A 12,592-nucleotide genomic window follows, 5' to 3' on the forward strand; every position below is an offset into this window, starting at 1 on the left:
ACCATTTTACCATCTCCAACAACTTTTCCCATATCATACTGCATTACTCTGCAGCCAACGACGACATCACCGAGACGAAGGTCGATATTGCTGCTAGGAACTCCGCCTCCAATCCCCACCATTAAGCGGATGCGAATGGATGGGAAGCTTCTATTCATATTGCTCGCCACGTTTGCCGCGCTGTTCGTCCCGTACTGGCCAACAGGCAAACATGCCATAACGATGTTGTGCGGCCCAATATGGCCTAATACATATGCGTTGCTGTCATTTGCTTCCATTGATAGTGGTTTATGAACACAATCTAGCATCGCGCGGGCGGCAGCCATCTCAATGTGAAGCGCGCAGATCCAACCAACAGTATAGTCGTCATGTTGGAGCGCTGGGGCGGTTGGCATATAACTGTAATTGTCACTGCAAACCCCCTTTTCCTTGTTTGAAGGAGTCAAGCTTTTCTTGGAAGAAGCTGCTGACTCGGAAGATATGCCAAACATCTTGGTGGCGCATATTTGATACGTAGGTATAAGTTGATCGAATCTCCGTGGTTAGGCAGCATTCATACTCTATGCCAGCCTTGCCAAGACGCTCACCACAATTAGTCTTGAGCGGAGAATCATGCAGTCTTCGGCTGAAATCTTCCAATCAAACAACCCACAGGAAGTCACTTAGTAACTGGCAGAATCCTTCGGCTTTTCAAGGAGGACTGCACGTGCTTAATTGAGAGGGGCAAAATCCAAAGAAGAGGCCAGTGAAATCAGCCTGATGTGGTTGAGGGGAATTTTTTGATAAACAACTCCCTGATTCTGAGCGAACTGCAAGCCATTAGTAGCATGAGGTGAATTGATGTCATGGATATACATGGGTGAACATAGTTCTCATGGACTTCTAGAATGGTCCCTAGGAGTACTTGAATAGCAGCAGGAAAGGGAAAGTTAATACAATAGTCGTTTAGTATATGCTATCAGAGCATATAAGAGTGTATTGACAATCTAGATTTTCAGAGTAGATGAGTAAAGGTAATGATGAAACCCAAACTTCCTGAATACAGCCAACTATGACCACGCCTCTCTTAAAAATTGCGAGACCTTTATCTCTGCTGTTTCAATGCAAAGTTCAATCGCATTACTCTATCAAATAAATTCACACCGCTGGATAAATGCAGTTATTTTGATCGTATTGGTGGCATCAATTCCACTGTGAACACCGCCCTTTTTTAGACTCTAGATTTCTCTCCGACATCATGGCTGACTTACTCAACTGCGCAATCCATGTATGAAATCTCTGGTACAGTCACATTTACTACGAGCGTTCCGCGTTACGAATCGCAAATCTCAATAGCTACCAATGAGACTATTTCTGTCCACACGAGAAACATGTCAATACCCGGTTTTTCCGCCTGCACCGTTGTGAACCCGCACGATATCTGACAAATCCTCGACGTAACACGCGCCAAACTATTCACTTGTCGGAGATATCAGGACCGAATGATACTGGGCTGGAAAAGTAGCTGATCAAGTGGGGGACAGAAAAACCAAGACAAAGAAGATTATCAACACCCACATAGTAAATTATACACCGGCCCGTTCTTTCAGTATCTACAACTATATCTACAGTTCTCTATCAACTACTACTATATTTATATTTCTCTAGTAGTTAGTACTATATTTATATCTCTATAATAACTGCTACTATAATTGTATAGTTAAATTTAGGTATTAGTTAAATAGGCGTTCTTTTATAAAAGTACTAGATGAACTTGGTAATTCAGTGCTTATATTCCTGCATATATGCACTATTTCTTTTGCGGTCTCGGTTTTTCTGACCTCCACTTGCTGATGTAGCCACTGCTGAGACATGATTTGTACGTTAGTTTCACCAAGTGCCACGTCAGATCGATCCGTATTGGATGACGGTTGCCTAAGCCAGCCAGGGTTGAGCTCAATGCCATTCCACTGAAAAGGAAGTGATTGGTGTACTGAATACAAGTGCCATCAACATTATCCGATCGAGGTGGCGATACAAGGACTCGTAGTCGATATCTGAGCTTGATAATTCAGGATGATTACACGGAATGTGGGTAGTAGAAATAACTCCTTCGACAAATATATACTTCATTATTTTTGCAGTTTAGTCGTCAAATATTCGGAGACATCTCAAGCCATACTGGGTGAGTGAACCACTAATCATGAGATCATGATTGGGATTTCGCGCTGTGGATCTGTGCCACACGACTTCATCCGAGTTTGGGCAAGTCATGAAGCTATAGCCAAACGCAGTAGAGCTAATTCATACTCATGATGTAGCCTAAAGATATCCAATACGGGACCCCGCAAATCCTGAATCCCATGGGAATTCAGAGACGTTTAGATAGTACGCAATGTCTCTCCGTCCAAAGATTGGTACAGCGAATGGACTCTTTATGAGACTTTCACTAGGTAAGATCAAAAGACTTGCGAGGTCACACGTCCTTTTCAATTCAGCGGACCAAAACGACAGCTGTCAAAGGAGAATTGAAACGGGGAATATTCTGTATAATGACCAATGGCCCACAGATATGAGATGTCTCGTTCATGAATGGAAGCGGTGATTGCTTCAGCTGATTCTGCAGCTCTTGCGCTAGGCTCGCTTTGGAAGCCGCTGGCTGTCGTGCGTTAGTGTCCCATTTGTTCAACGTTGGACTGTGTCTCTTATAGGCTGGTATCTTATTCTCCGTAACGTCACAACGGAGGACCGACATCTATATTGGGAATAGTAGGCCGGAGAGGCAGACTCTGGATTCCAATCCCCCTTCATCTTGGGCACGGAGTATACTTGTACTTTAGGCTGCTGTCGTGGGGTCTAAGCATCTCATATCTGGTATATATAGGAGCGGGTGCAACAATCCTGCCCTTTACAAACCCCCTTAGCACCCCATACACCTACTTCACAGGTGCTTTCATTCATCATGGACGCAATCAGAATGGAGGCAAACGACCTCTGGAATCATGTAGTGGCGACCTACGACCCTTTTACAATCAAGTTCGCCGGCATTACAGCCGTCAGCCTCTTCAGCTGGTGGATACCCTGCATCGGCTTCGCCTGTCTTGAATACATGGCACCGTCTTTTTCTGAGAAGCACAAGATGCAGCCAACATCCAAGAAGGTCAAGCCCAGAGATGTCTTACGCGCAGCCGGCATGGCGCTTTGCAACGATCTTCTCAGCATCCCGATGTATATGGCTCTGTCATATGCCTTTGCAGGAAAAAACCACAAAGCCGTTGTGGGAGTTGTCCCTGACCTACCTACACCGACTGAATTTGTTCTTGGATTTGTGCAGAATTTAATTTTGCGCGAGACCTTCAACTACTATTGGCACCGCCTTGCACACTGGAAGCCACTGTATAGGCGATTCCACAAGGTGCACCACGAGTTCACAGCGCCGGTTGCCTTTGCCTCCAAGTATGCGCATCCGCTTGAGTATCTTACGGTTGACTCTCTGCCGGTTTTGCTACCTCCACTAATACTGAAGACCCATATTGTCACTACGTGGGCTTTCATGTATTTGGTCTTGTTCTCGTCGACGGTGATTCACAGCGGCTACGACTTCTTTTACGAGGCAGCTTATATGCACGACCGTCACCACGAAGGAGCGGCGAATGTGTACTACGGATCCTGGGGGCAACTTGGCATGTTGGATTGGATTCACGGAACTGTTGAGAAGGACCGCAAGAGAAGACGCACCAAGGCAGAGTAACAATCTTGGGGCGATGAAATCGCAATGCCGCCAAGATTGCTTACAAGTGCGACGAGCAATTTTACTATTTGTAGGTAAATTAGTCGCTTCATTTTGAGGAAAAAGCAATATTGAATACAGCTTTTTAAAATTCCCCGATGCTTACTCGATCTGAAAACGGGAAAGATTTGTTCTTAATGCAAGTGTCTCTGACTATAAAACTGAATAGGTTGATAGTTGAACCATCGAGCACCAGGACTTAGTATTCTCACAAGAGTTATGTAAAGCTGTTTTACAGCCTAAACAATCGCGGCATACGTCTTTACGTCTGTCTAGTTCCTGAGTAATCGTACTCGATAAATAAATTGTTTCTGAACTATCTTTCCGAATGTGCCGGTAAGCGTGTCTCAAGTGTTATTTATGACCAGCATACTTCCGGTAGTGATTGTAATGAGCTCTCTTGCCAGAATCTAGTCATTCTAGCTCTGGGTTTCGCTCGACCATTCCCATTTCCCTAGCCAGGAACCGAAACCAAGCCTTGCCAGCCTTTAGACTTGAACAAAAGATGGACCTCGTCCTGCTTTTACCATGGGCATTGGACCCAGAGAATGGCAAGGGTTACACCATCAAGGACACCAAGATTGGACAGATGCCAGGATTAAGGCCCACAAGATAACCTAGCTAGAGAGGCACAGTGCATGGCTACCAAGCGGGTTTGAGGCGGGCTTGGCGGGTCAGCGATTCATCGAAGATGGACGATGCCCCCCGTCTTAGTTCTTCTGTTCCCGCTTCGTTTTGCGTGTGGTGTGGTACAGTGCGAGCAATATGAGAACTTACACATCTAGAGCAGTGAATAAGTATAAAATCGGTCATTATATGGTTGGCAACACATCAGTAATAAGACTTTGAAACTTAACTCTAAGATTCCCGCTCAATATTCTTTGGGCAGGTTGCTTCGCTGAAGGCATCTGCTTCTACGGCTGTGACCTTTTTGCTAACTTGCTAACTTGTGTCGAGTCTGTTGCTAGCTATCATATTCGTTGACGAGGCCGCCTGAAGCCATTATGAGTTCTCGCGAACCAAAGTTTAGACAAGAGATTCAACAGGTAAGCGCTCGTGAGCCGAATTGTGAGAATATCTCGATACTGATATTTTTGGAGATGATGTATGTTTCTGGAGAAACATTGGATCCTTCCACCGAAACCATCCTTCTTATCGAGACTATTGTCCAACAACAGGTCTTTCAAATGGTCAGCGGCCGCTCTTTCAGGTTAAATTGCCGCATGTCTCATATTATTTCTAGTTAAAGCAAAGCCAGGAACTCGCTTGGCGACGTGGTGCTCGCTTCTTTTCCAACGACGACCTCATTTTCCAGGTCCGAAATGACAGTGCACGCATTGAACGGATCCGCAATTTTCTTGCCTGGAAGGCAGTCCGAAAGTCAACTAAAGATGCGGACGGTAAGGAAGCTACGGATGATTTCGTATTTGGAGAAGATGATGCCGGCGCAGGCTCATCACAGGATACCACCGGTAGTACAACTCAAATCTTGCCAGTTTCGTTACCGTGGGATGTGGAGTCTTTCTATGAAGTACAGGTTCCCGTAAATGAGCACCAGGGAGAGTTGATAGGAACCACGTCACTTGAAAAGCTGAGAAAGAATGATGAACGCACGCGAGACATGACGGCCTCCGAGTATGCCATCTGGTCGCAGTACCGACACGCTTCGTTCACCTGGCGCAAGGCCAAGAGATTCCGCGAATGGGCCGGCTTGGGTATCATAGCTGAGCATAAGCCGAACGACGACGTGCTCGACATTCTAGGCCTCTTCACATCAGATATGGTGAAGAGTCTTACCATCGAGGCGTTGAAGATACAGTGTGGTGAAATCGAATCTCGAAAATACTCCATGGGCGGTTCACATGAGAAGAAGGATGCTGGGGGCCTATTCTCGCCACCGCCGAGGGCAAGAAACCCTCTAGAGTCTCGGCATATTCGTCAAGCATTTCAAAATTTGCAATCTCGCCGACTGAGAAAGAGTCCGTTCAAAGGCCGAGGACGGGTAGCATATGTCTTGGTAGGAAATTCCGTTGGTATCCCGCTCATGTAGCATACTGATTAATGGCCAGATTTGAACCCGCTGAGACTCGACCAGAACTCATCAAAATACTAAGAATGAACCACAAAGGCCATATCGAAGAGCTCATCGCGATCTTAATGCTAAGACCTAATTTAGTCCAGAAGTCTAAAGTAAAACTCAGATATAGGTAGTTATTAGCGTTGCCACCGAAAAACAAAGTTACCTTACCCTTTTCCCAATCCACTGTAAGCTTGAGGACATGGGGAGTGATCATTTCCCAGCCAGCATATCATCATGGGCGATCGGTGCCCCGCCCTTCAGAGATGGAGTTAATGAGTAGCTTGATAGAGAACGTACTGGACGATGAGTCTTCTAATCATTGGGTGGTGATTGGGGTGTTTGCGCCGGCCTTGCTTGATGGTGAGTTGTTAGGGAATTGTGGTCATCCAATTCCTGGATTTCCTTAGCTTGCTGAAGCCAGTTTAGCTTTCTGCACTTGAAAACAGAGACGATCCATGTGACAATGAGAGCAACGAAAATAGCTTCACTGGTAATCCAAGACTTTAGCCGGTGCATTTAGTCACGGTCAAGGGACAAGCGGGCGCTTTCGTAATGCTGTTCCTAATTTGAGACAAACAATTCTTCTGTTTGTACGTAGATAAGTTGTTTTATTTGTACTGGAATGAAAGTCGATGAGCGAGCCTGTGTTGAACCATATGTGGCGGGGTTACCGAAAACAAAATAATGATTTGACAGCTTCAAGGCACAACAAAGCCTCAAACGTGTGGTATGAAACTGGCCCAGTCTACTTCGATAAACGCCGCTGCATCTACCCTTCGAAACTCCAGAAAGGCCTCAACTATGAGATACATCCTCGCGATGCCATATACGATAGCGATAGGCATAATCGTCCAGAATTCCCAAGGAAGTGGGAGCTCAGTCCGCCCATTACTCGCTTCTCTCATCTGCTTTTCCTCCTTTTTGATTACCTCAAAGTCTGGTAGCTTCTTTCGGTCCGTTATCCATAAGTACAGCCATTTCCAGCGGCCAAGTCGCGTCCAAGATGCCACAGTCTCGAAAATCCAGAAAACACCCGTGACTGCAAATAGGAGCCAGCTAGCTGTCTGCCACATGATCTTTTCCGTCATGGTTGGGAATGAAAAGCCGCAGCCTGCAACGTGGATTCCCGTAAATAGTAGTGTTGCAAAGCATACACAATACTCTTGAATCCCATAAGGATTCATAGGAAATCGATCGTTAGGAATACGCTGGATTGGCCTCTGCGTCGGGATCACTGGCATGTTCATGAATGGCTGCACATTCATGGACCAGCCAGGCCCATTGACATCGATGAAGTCGAGAGGGGTATTCCGCCATGATCCGGTGTTATTGAGGACTTCAATTGTAGCCCTTGTGTATAGAGGAATCGGGATATGAACGTTTGAAGGCTTATGTTGCCAAGTGAAAGATGTCATCAGCGAGCATACAACAATAGCTAAAGTGTTGAGCTCCAATGTTGTGATTGTGAGTCGCTGCGCCGCACGCCCGATGCATTGAAGAACAAAGTAGCCAATTTGAAAAGCCGTTATAATCTTGGCAAGCTGGTCTTGTTTAGATTTGTCCCAGATTTCTTTCAAGTGATCTACATCGGGGTAGTCGACGTGTCCGTTTATGACGAGCCAGTGTAACTGTTTCGCGTTGAGAGGAAACGGATCGAACGTTGTGTGGCCTTTTGGGTGTAGCATAAACCCTCCCATATCTGCGAAAAAGCCCAATCGCATATTGAACGTTTCATGGCCCGACTTGGTAAAAGACTTGACTGCTTGTTTAGCCCGGCTCCACTGTCCAGCAGCATAGCTCAGAACTATCTCGGGTCCAATTATAGCGAGAAACATCCAAAGAACACGCCGACGAATTAAGACCAATGTAGAATCACTGGGTGCTGGTAGATTCAGACAGAGAAGTGTGTATGTGCAGACAAAAATTGTCGCAAAGCAGGTCCACACAATGTCCCAAGTGCCACGGATGTTGGGTGTTCCGACCCAGCTGGATATTTTGCCATCTAGAGCAGCCACAAGCGTATACTGGGAGATGAGTTGATCTCGAAGGGCTACCCCAGTGGAGTTTGTAAAGGTTGGTAAATGCGTAGTTGGAGCGGCGCAAGCCGTGCGAAGGAAGACAAAGAGAACGAGAGAAATATAACGGGTGTATATCATAATGGGTAGAAGAGAATAACAACAAAAGGCCACTGAAAAGCTTAAACAGATGAAACCCAACAGTGAGGATATATCGCATACCATCGAGCAAACATGTTTTACTTCGCTACTCATTTTGATAAAGAATGCATATACATATATATACATATTCAGTATGTTCTGTCCTGGATCGTCAGGTACATCCTTCTGGTATCCCTCCATACCTACTGCGCGACTTCTACTTAATATCACGCTCAATTTGTAGTACATATTCTGAAACCAACAACTTCTCGATTTAGAGCATTCTCGTAAAATCTTAAGAGTTTTGATGAGTGGTCATCCCAAGTCTTTTCGGATGCCCATGCTTCAGCTTGCCAACTATCGGTTACCGACAGGCCCTCTAGGCAATACAGTATCAACAAGAAAGAACATTGGTGGTGTGGAAGGTCTTTGTATTCAACATGTTATTGGATGTTGGCTATGCGGTGGCCTTGTCATACGGACCACACCGCTACATTTGAGGTACAGAACAACATGTTGGGTGGTGGCCGATAACAGCGGTTATAGAGGACTCGTGAGAGCCAATCAACTAGATAGGTGTTGGACGTACGAAAATTTTCTTCTGAGATACCCTCCTACATCGGAAGATGAGGGGGACCATTGTGTATCTGTTGGTCCAACATGTATCTTTCCAGGAATCCCATTGGGCTGTTGATTTGGCTACCAACCTTACTGAGCAATCCGTGGAACAAAAGATATATAGATATACCCTACTATTACTATAACTAAAACCTGAAATATACTGCATGGTAAATAACAATTAACAATATCACTTGCCCATTGGTAGAACGGCAGTAACTCAAGTGTAAGTAGTACGACAAAGTTGATGTTGGTTCTCAGTCATTTAATCTGGCTAGGCTCCGTGGTTTTGTCTATCCATATCTATGCCCGCTAAACCGCAGTTACATCGCGCCATAGTAAAGGGAAGAAGCGGGCGCTTAAGTAGTGCTGCTGTTCTGAATTTAATCCCATCAACATTTTGCCTCATGACGCGCCAGCCTTGCGCACAGCGCCAACTGACTGCCTCGATTGATTTCACTCTTGCCCGAGACTGTGGCCTCTTTCCTCAAGGTGAAATCACTGATTGTGGCACTGAATGCTCACAACGATCAAAAAATACACCAAAACACCAAACCATTTCAAACCTGCTCCTTGTGGGAAATCGCAAAAGACGATGAGCTACGAAATCGGCACAGTGGTGTGGTCTGGCGTTTATGCACTTCTCGCATCAACAGTGGGATATTTCCTCTTTTTGGGTGTTTTGACTATTCCCGCCTGTCAGAACCAGGCCATATACCTAAACAAAATCACCTTGACCTGGGGCCAAGATGTCACCGTCCCCGAGCAATGGGGCTTCCTTCACAATCAAGTCACGCCATTCACTCTTGATACTAGCGATGGAGAAACGCTGCATGCCTGGCATATCCTCCCACCTGGACTCTATCAAACGCATGAGAAAGAGCTTCTAGCAGAGCCTGCTAGTGTTGCGCTCAACATTACTTCTCGTCTGGGGTTCAAGTTGTTGAGAGACGATCCGGAGTCTCTGCTTGTTCTCTACTTTCATGGAGTCGCAGGCACACTTGGGTCTGGCTGGCGACCTCAGAGCTACCGGGCCATGTCTGCACTCAACCAAGACAAGATCCACACAGTCGCTATCGATTATCGTGGCTTTGGGATGAGCTCTGGATCCCCATCAGAACAGGGCCTGTTGAATGATGCTCTCACTTTAGCCAAGTGGGCAGTAGAAGTGGCTGGAATACCGCCATCACGCATAGTCCTTTTCGCGCAGTCGCTCGGCACGGCTGTTAGCGTTTCCTTGGCTCATCATTTAGCTACTCAAGTCGACCGGCCAATATTCTTTTCGGGGATGGTCCTCGTGGCACCGTTCGCAGATGTTGAGCTCCTGACGGCTACGTACCGGATTGGGGGTACAATTCCACTGCTTGATCCCATTGCTCGTTTCCCCTGGCTTCTGGACTTCTTTAACCGCTTCATTATTGCCAAGTGGCCGACTAAGAATAAGCTCGCAGAGTTGATACGATTCTGTGAAATGTCTTCCGACGACTCGGCACGGTACGACATTACTATTATCCACGCAGAGGATGACTATGACATTCCTTGGGAACACAGTGACCTATTATACTGGCACGCTGTTAACGCTTCCTTGCCTCATGGAATAAGCTATGAGGAACTTGAGAGGGAAAAGCTAGTCTCAAAATCGGATTTACAGGCTGGAGGCTGGGTTGTGAACCAAGAGACGCAGAAGGGAAGCCTTCGAGAAGCCATCACAACATGGGGGCTGCATGATAAGATCATGTCTTATCCTATTGTCAGTTTGGCAATTTCGAGGGCTTTCCAGGATAGAGACTAATGAGAATGTTTTTCATGATAATAATCAATTAACATGTACTACTTGAGATAGTCGTAGAGTTTTATCCACCCTTTTTTTCTTCTCTTTAGAGCTGCTTATTTCTCATTATATCATGTTGATATACATATTTCCTATATTTGACTAACATAACTTATCATTCATGGATGCTTGATATCTCTATGTAATATTCTATATGCGGTCTGTATGCCGTGGAAGCCAATCTCCGAGGACACAGCTTGCAACAGTATACATACTATACTCTATAACAGTCAGACTGTCCTACTTCCTCCCGGTTCGTTGGCTCATCTTTATCAGATACCCAAGCAAGGGCTTTGAGCCATACCACCTCTTCCATTTTATCGCTTTTTGATGGTGATTGGGACGCAATCATTGGATGAATGAAAAGTCCAATTGGACGGCCGTTTAACTGCTGACCCATCCTTGACATCAATGATTGTTCGACTTCTATCCACGGATCGCCAAGTTGAAAGTGTAGCTCTTCAAAGCAATTTAAATCATACCACTTGATATTGGTCCGCGTTTTCCATACTTTGAGTGCTAACTTAGCGAAGTCGGCAAATATCTGTATCAAGTCCTGGTTGCCATCCTCATCAAATTTCTCAGCAGAAAGCAAAAATTCGTATTCTTTCACAAATATTTGAACTTCTCTTTGCAGATTTTCATTCACTATTGGTACTGATCTTTCAAGGCATTCAACAGTCTGAATCCTCCAATCGATTACTGCATTTGGTTGTGCTATACATGCGTGTCAGTATTAGGCCGTTATCAGTGAGGGTACACATCATAGGTACGTACTTTGACCAAAGGTTCGCTCAAGGTGACATAGGCTGGAGCGGTTGTTGGACTCAATATGCAATTCTTCTGCCAAAAAGTATGCATCGTGCAAATACAAGGAACATAGTCTGTGGATCAAGACTGCCTGAAGTAACACCAAGGGACCGCTCCCGTCAGGCGTATTTAAGGCGAACTTGAGATATTCTGGGCTTTTCAAATAGCTCTCGCTTTTGTTGATGATACCAACTTGGAGAAGTTTATGTAGCGCCGCCTGTTCATCAAGAATGTTCTCTGTACACAAATCGGCACACCAAGAGAAGAGTTCAGTCTGTAAGAACTTATTGAGTTCTTCTCTAATCACGTCGTCTGTGATTTCTCTTGAAACATTGGCTGCTAGCGTAGAGATGGCAGTTGCATGCGCCCTGTTGATGATAGCCTCATTCTCAGTAACGGTTTTTCTAAGACCAGCCATCTCTTCGTGTGCTCTTTTGAGTTCTTTTGTTAATTTGTGAACACTGTTCTCTAGATTCTTTCTTATTTCTTGAAGTTCGTGTGATTCTCGCTTGACTTGTTCAGAAGGAGCCGGGGCTGATCTTGAAGCTCCTCTTGAAGCGGATGTTTGCATAGAGCGCATCTGATCCTTCTTCGAGGACTGACCAGAATCTCCGGGTGATAGGAATTGCGCTGCCGTTTTCACTATGCCAGTAAAAGTGTTCCTTTTATCTGACTTATTATCCAATAAATTCTGGGTTGTACTAGTATTTTGTGATGATTTGTTTGGACGAGTCTGCCTGTATTTTCCATCGGTAATGTCATTCACATTCAAGTAGTCCGCTGATATGTATTGAACTTTAGATGTATTGTAGTCGCGTTTTTGTTCCTGAGTGTCATAGCTTCTCTGTTCGATAAAAGGAATCATGAGCCGCTGACTAGCCAATTTATAACAAATGAAAAGAAGAGAGAGGAGAGAGAAACGAAAAAATAATGTGGGAATACCTCGTCTCGATTGTCTCTTTCAGTAAGACCATTTCCAGAGCGTCTCGGTGGCTCTGCTTCTATTATTTCGTAAGGAGATGTCATTGAAAATACAGGCGATTGCATTGCGAACACTGCCGACGGTAGTACAAATGCTTTCAAGTGAGACGTTCGTGCTGCGGCTTAGATTCCAATATTAACTTGCTCTAAGAAAGATGGATACTGAGCAAATATAAGACTAAATAATAGAGGCTTGAAAGTGGCGAGGTGAAACCAAACTAAGAACAAGTGGGATGTTGAGGATAGCGAGAACCACCAACAACAGAGGCATTATCATGCTGAAGTAAATTCAGTCTAAAAAAAGCTCTAACGGTTTGAATATCCACCCACGCCATCGTCAAGCTAAT

At 45.2% G+C, this 12,592-nt stretch overlaps 4 protein-coding genes across 4 annotated transcripts; 3 read left to right on the forward strand and 1 right to left on the reverse strand.

Annotated features, from left to right (window-relative positions):
• Positions 1–2,941: 2,941 nt before the first annotated feature.
• Triagg1_2897 (uncharacterized protein) lies at positions 2,942–3,730 on the forward strand (the record flags this gene model as incomplete). The annotated part of the gene is made up of 1 exon (XM_062897128.1): positions 2,942–3,730. The coding sequence occupies one exon, from the start codon at positions 2,942–2,944 to the stop codon at positions 3,728–3,730; it is 789 nt and encodes a 262-aa protein (XP_062757964.1).
• A 1,226-nt stretch (positions 3,731–4,956) lies between these two features.
• Triagg1_2898 (uncharacterized protein) lies at positions 4,957–5,819 on the forward strand (the record flags this gene model as incomplete). The annotated part of the gene is made up of 2 exons (XM_062897129.1): positions 4,957–4,959; positions 5,013–5,819. The coding sequence occupies 2 exons, from the start codon at positions 4,957–4,959 to the stop codon at positions 5,817–5,819; spliced, it is 810 nt and encodes a 269-aa protein (XP_062757965.1).
• Positions 5,820–6,565: 746 nt separating this feature from the next.
• Positions 6,566–8,005, reverse strand: Triagg1_2899 (uncharacterized protein; the record flags this gene model as incomplete). Its single annotated transcript, XM_062897132.1, has 1 exon — positions 6,566–8,005. The coding sequence occupies one exon, from the start codon at positions 8,003–8,005 to the stop codon at positions 6,566–6,568; it is 1,440 nt and encodes a 479-aa protein (XP_062757966.1).
• A 1,135-nt stretch (positions 8,006–9,140) lies between these two features.
• Triagg1_2900 (uncharacterized protein) lies at positions 9,141–10,415 on the forward strand (the record flags this gene model as incomplete). Its single annotated transcript, XM_062897133.1, has 1 exon — positions 9,141–10,415. One exon carries the CDS (start codon positions 9,141–9,143, stop codon positions 10,413–10,415), a length of 1,275 nt encoding a protein of 424 aa, XP_062757967.1.
• Positions 10,416–12,592: the final 2,177 nt, after the last annotated feature.

Source organism: Trichoderma aggressivum, assembly GCF_033847375.1.
Source record: "Trichoderma aggressivum f. europaeum strain CBS 100526 chromosome Unknown scaffold_008, whole genome shotgun sequence".
Taxonomy (NCBI): domain Eukaryota; kingdom Fungi; phylum Ascomycota; class Sordariomycetes; order Hypocreales; family Hypocreaceae; genus Trichoderma; species Trichoderma aggressivum.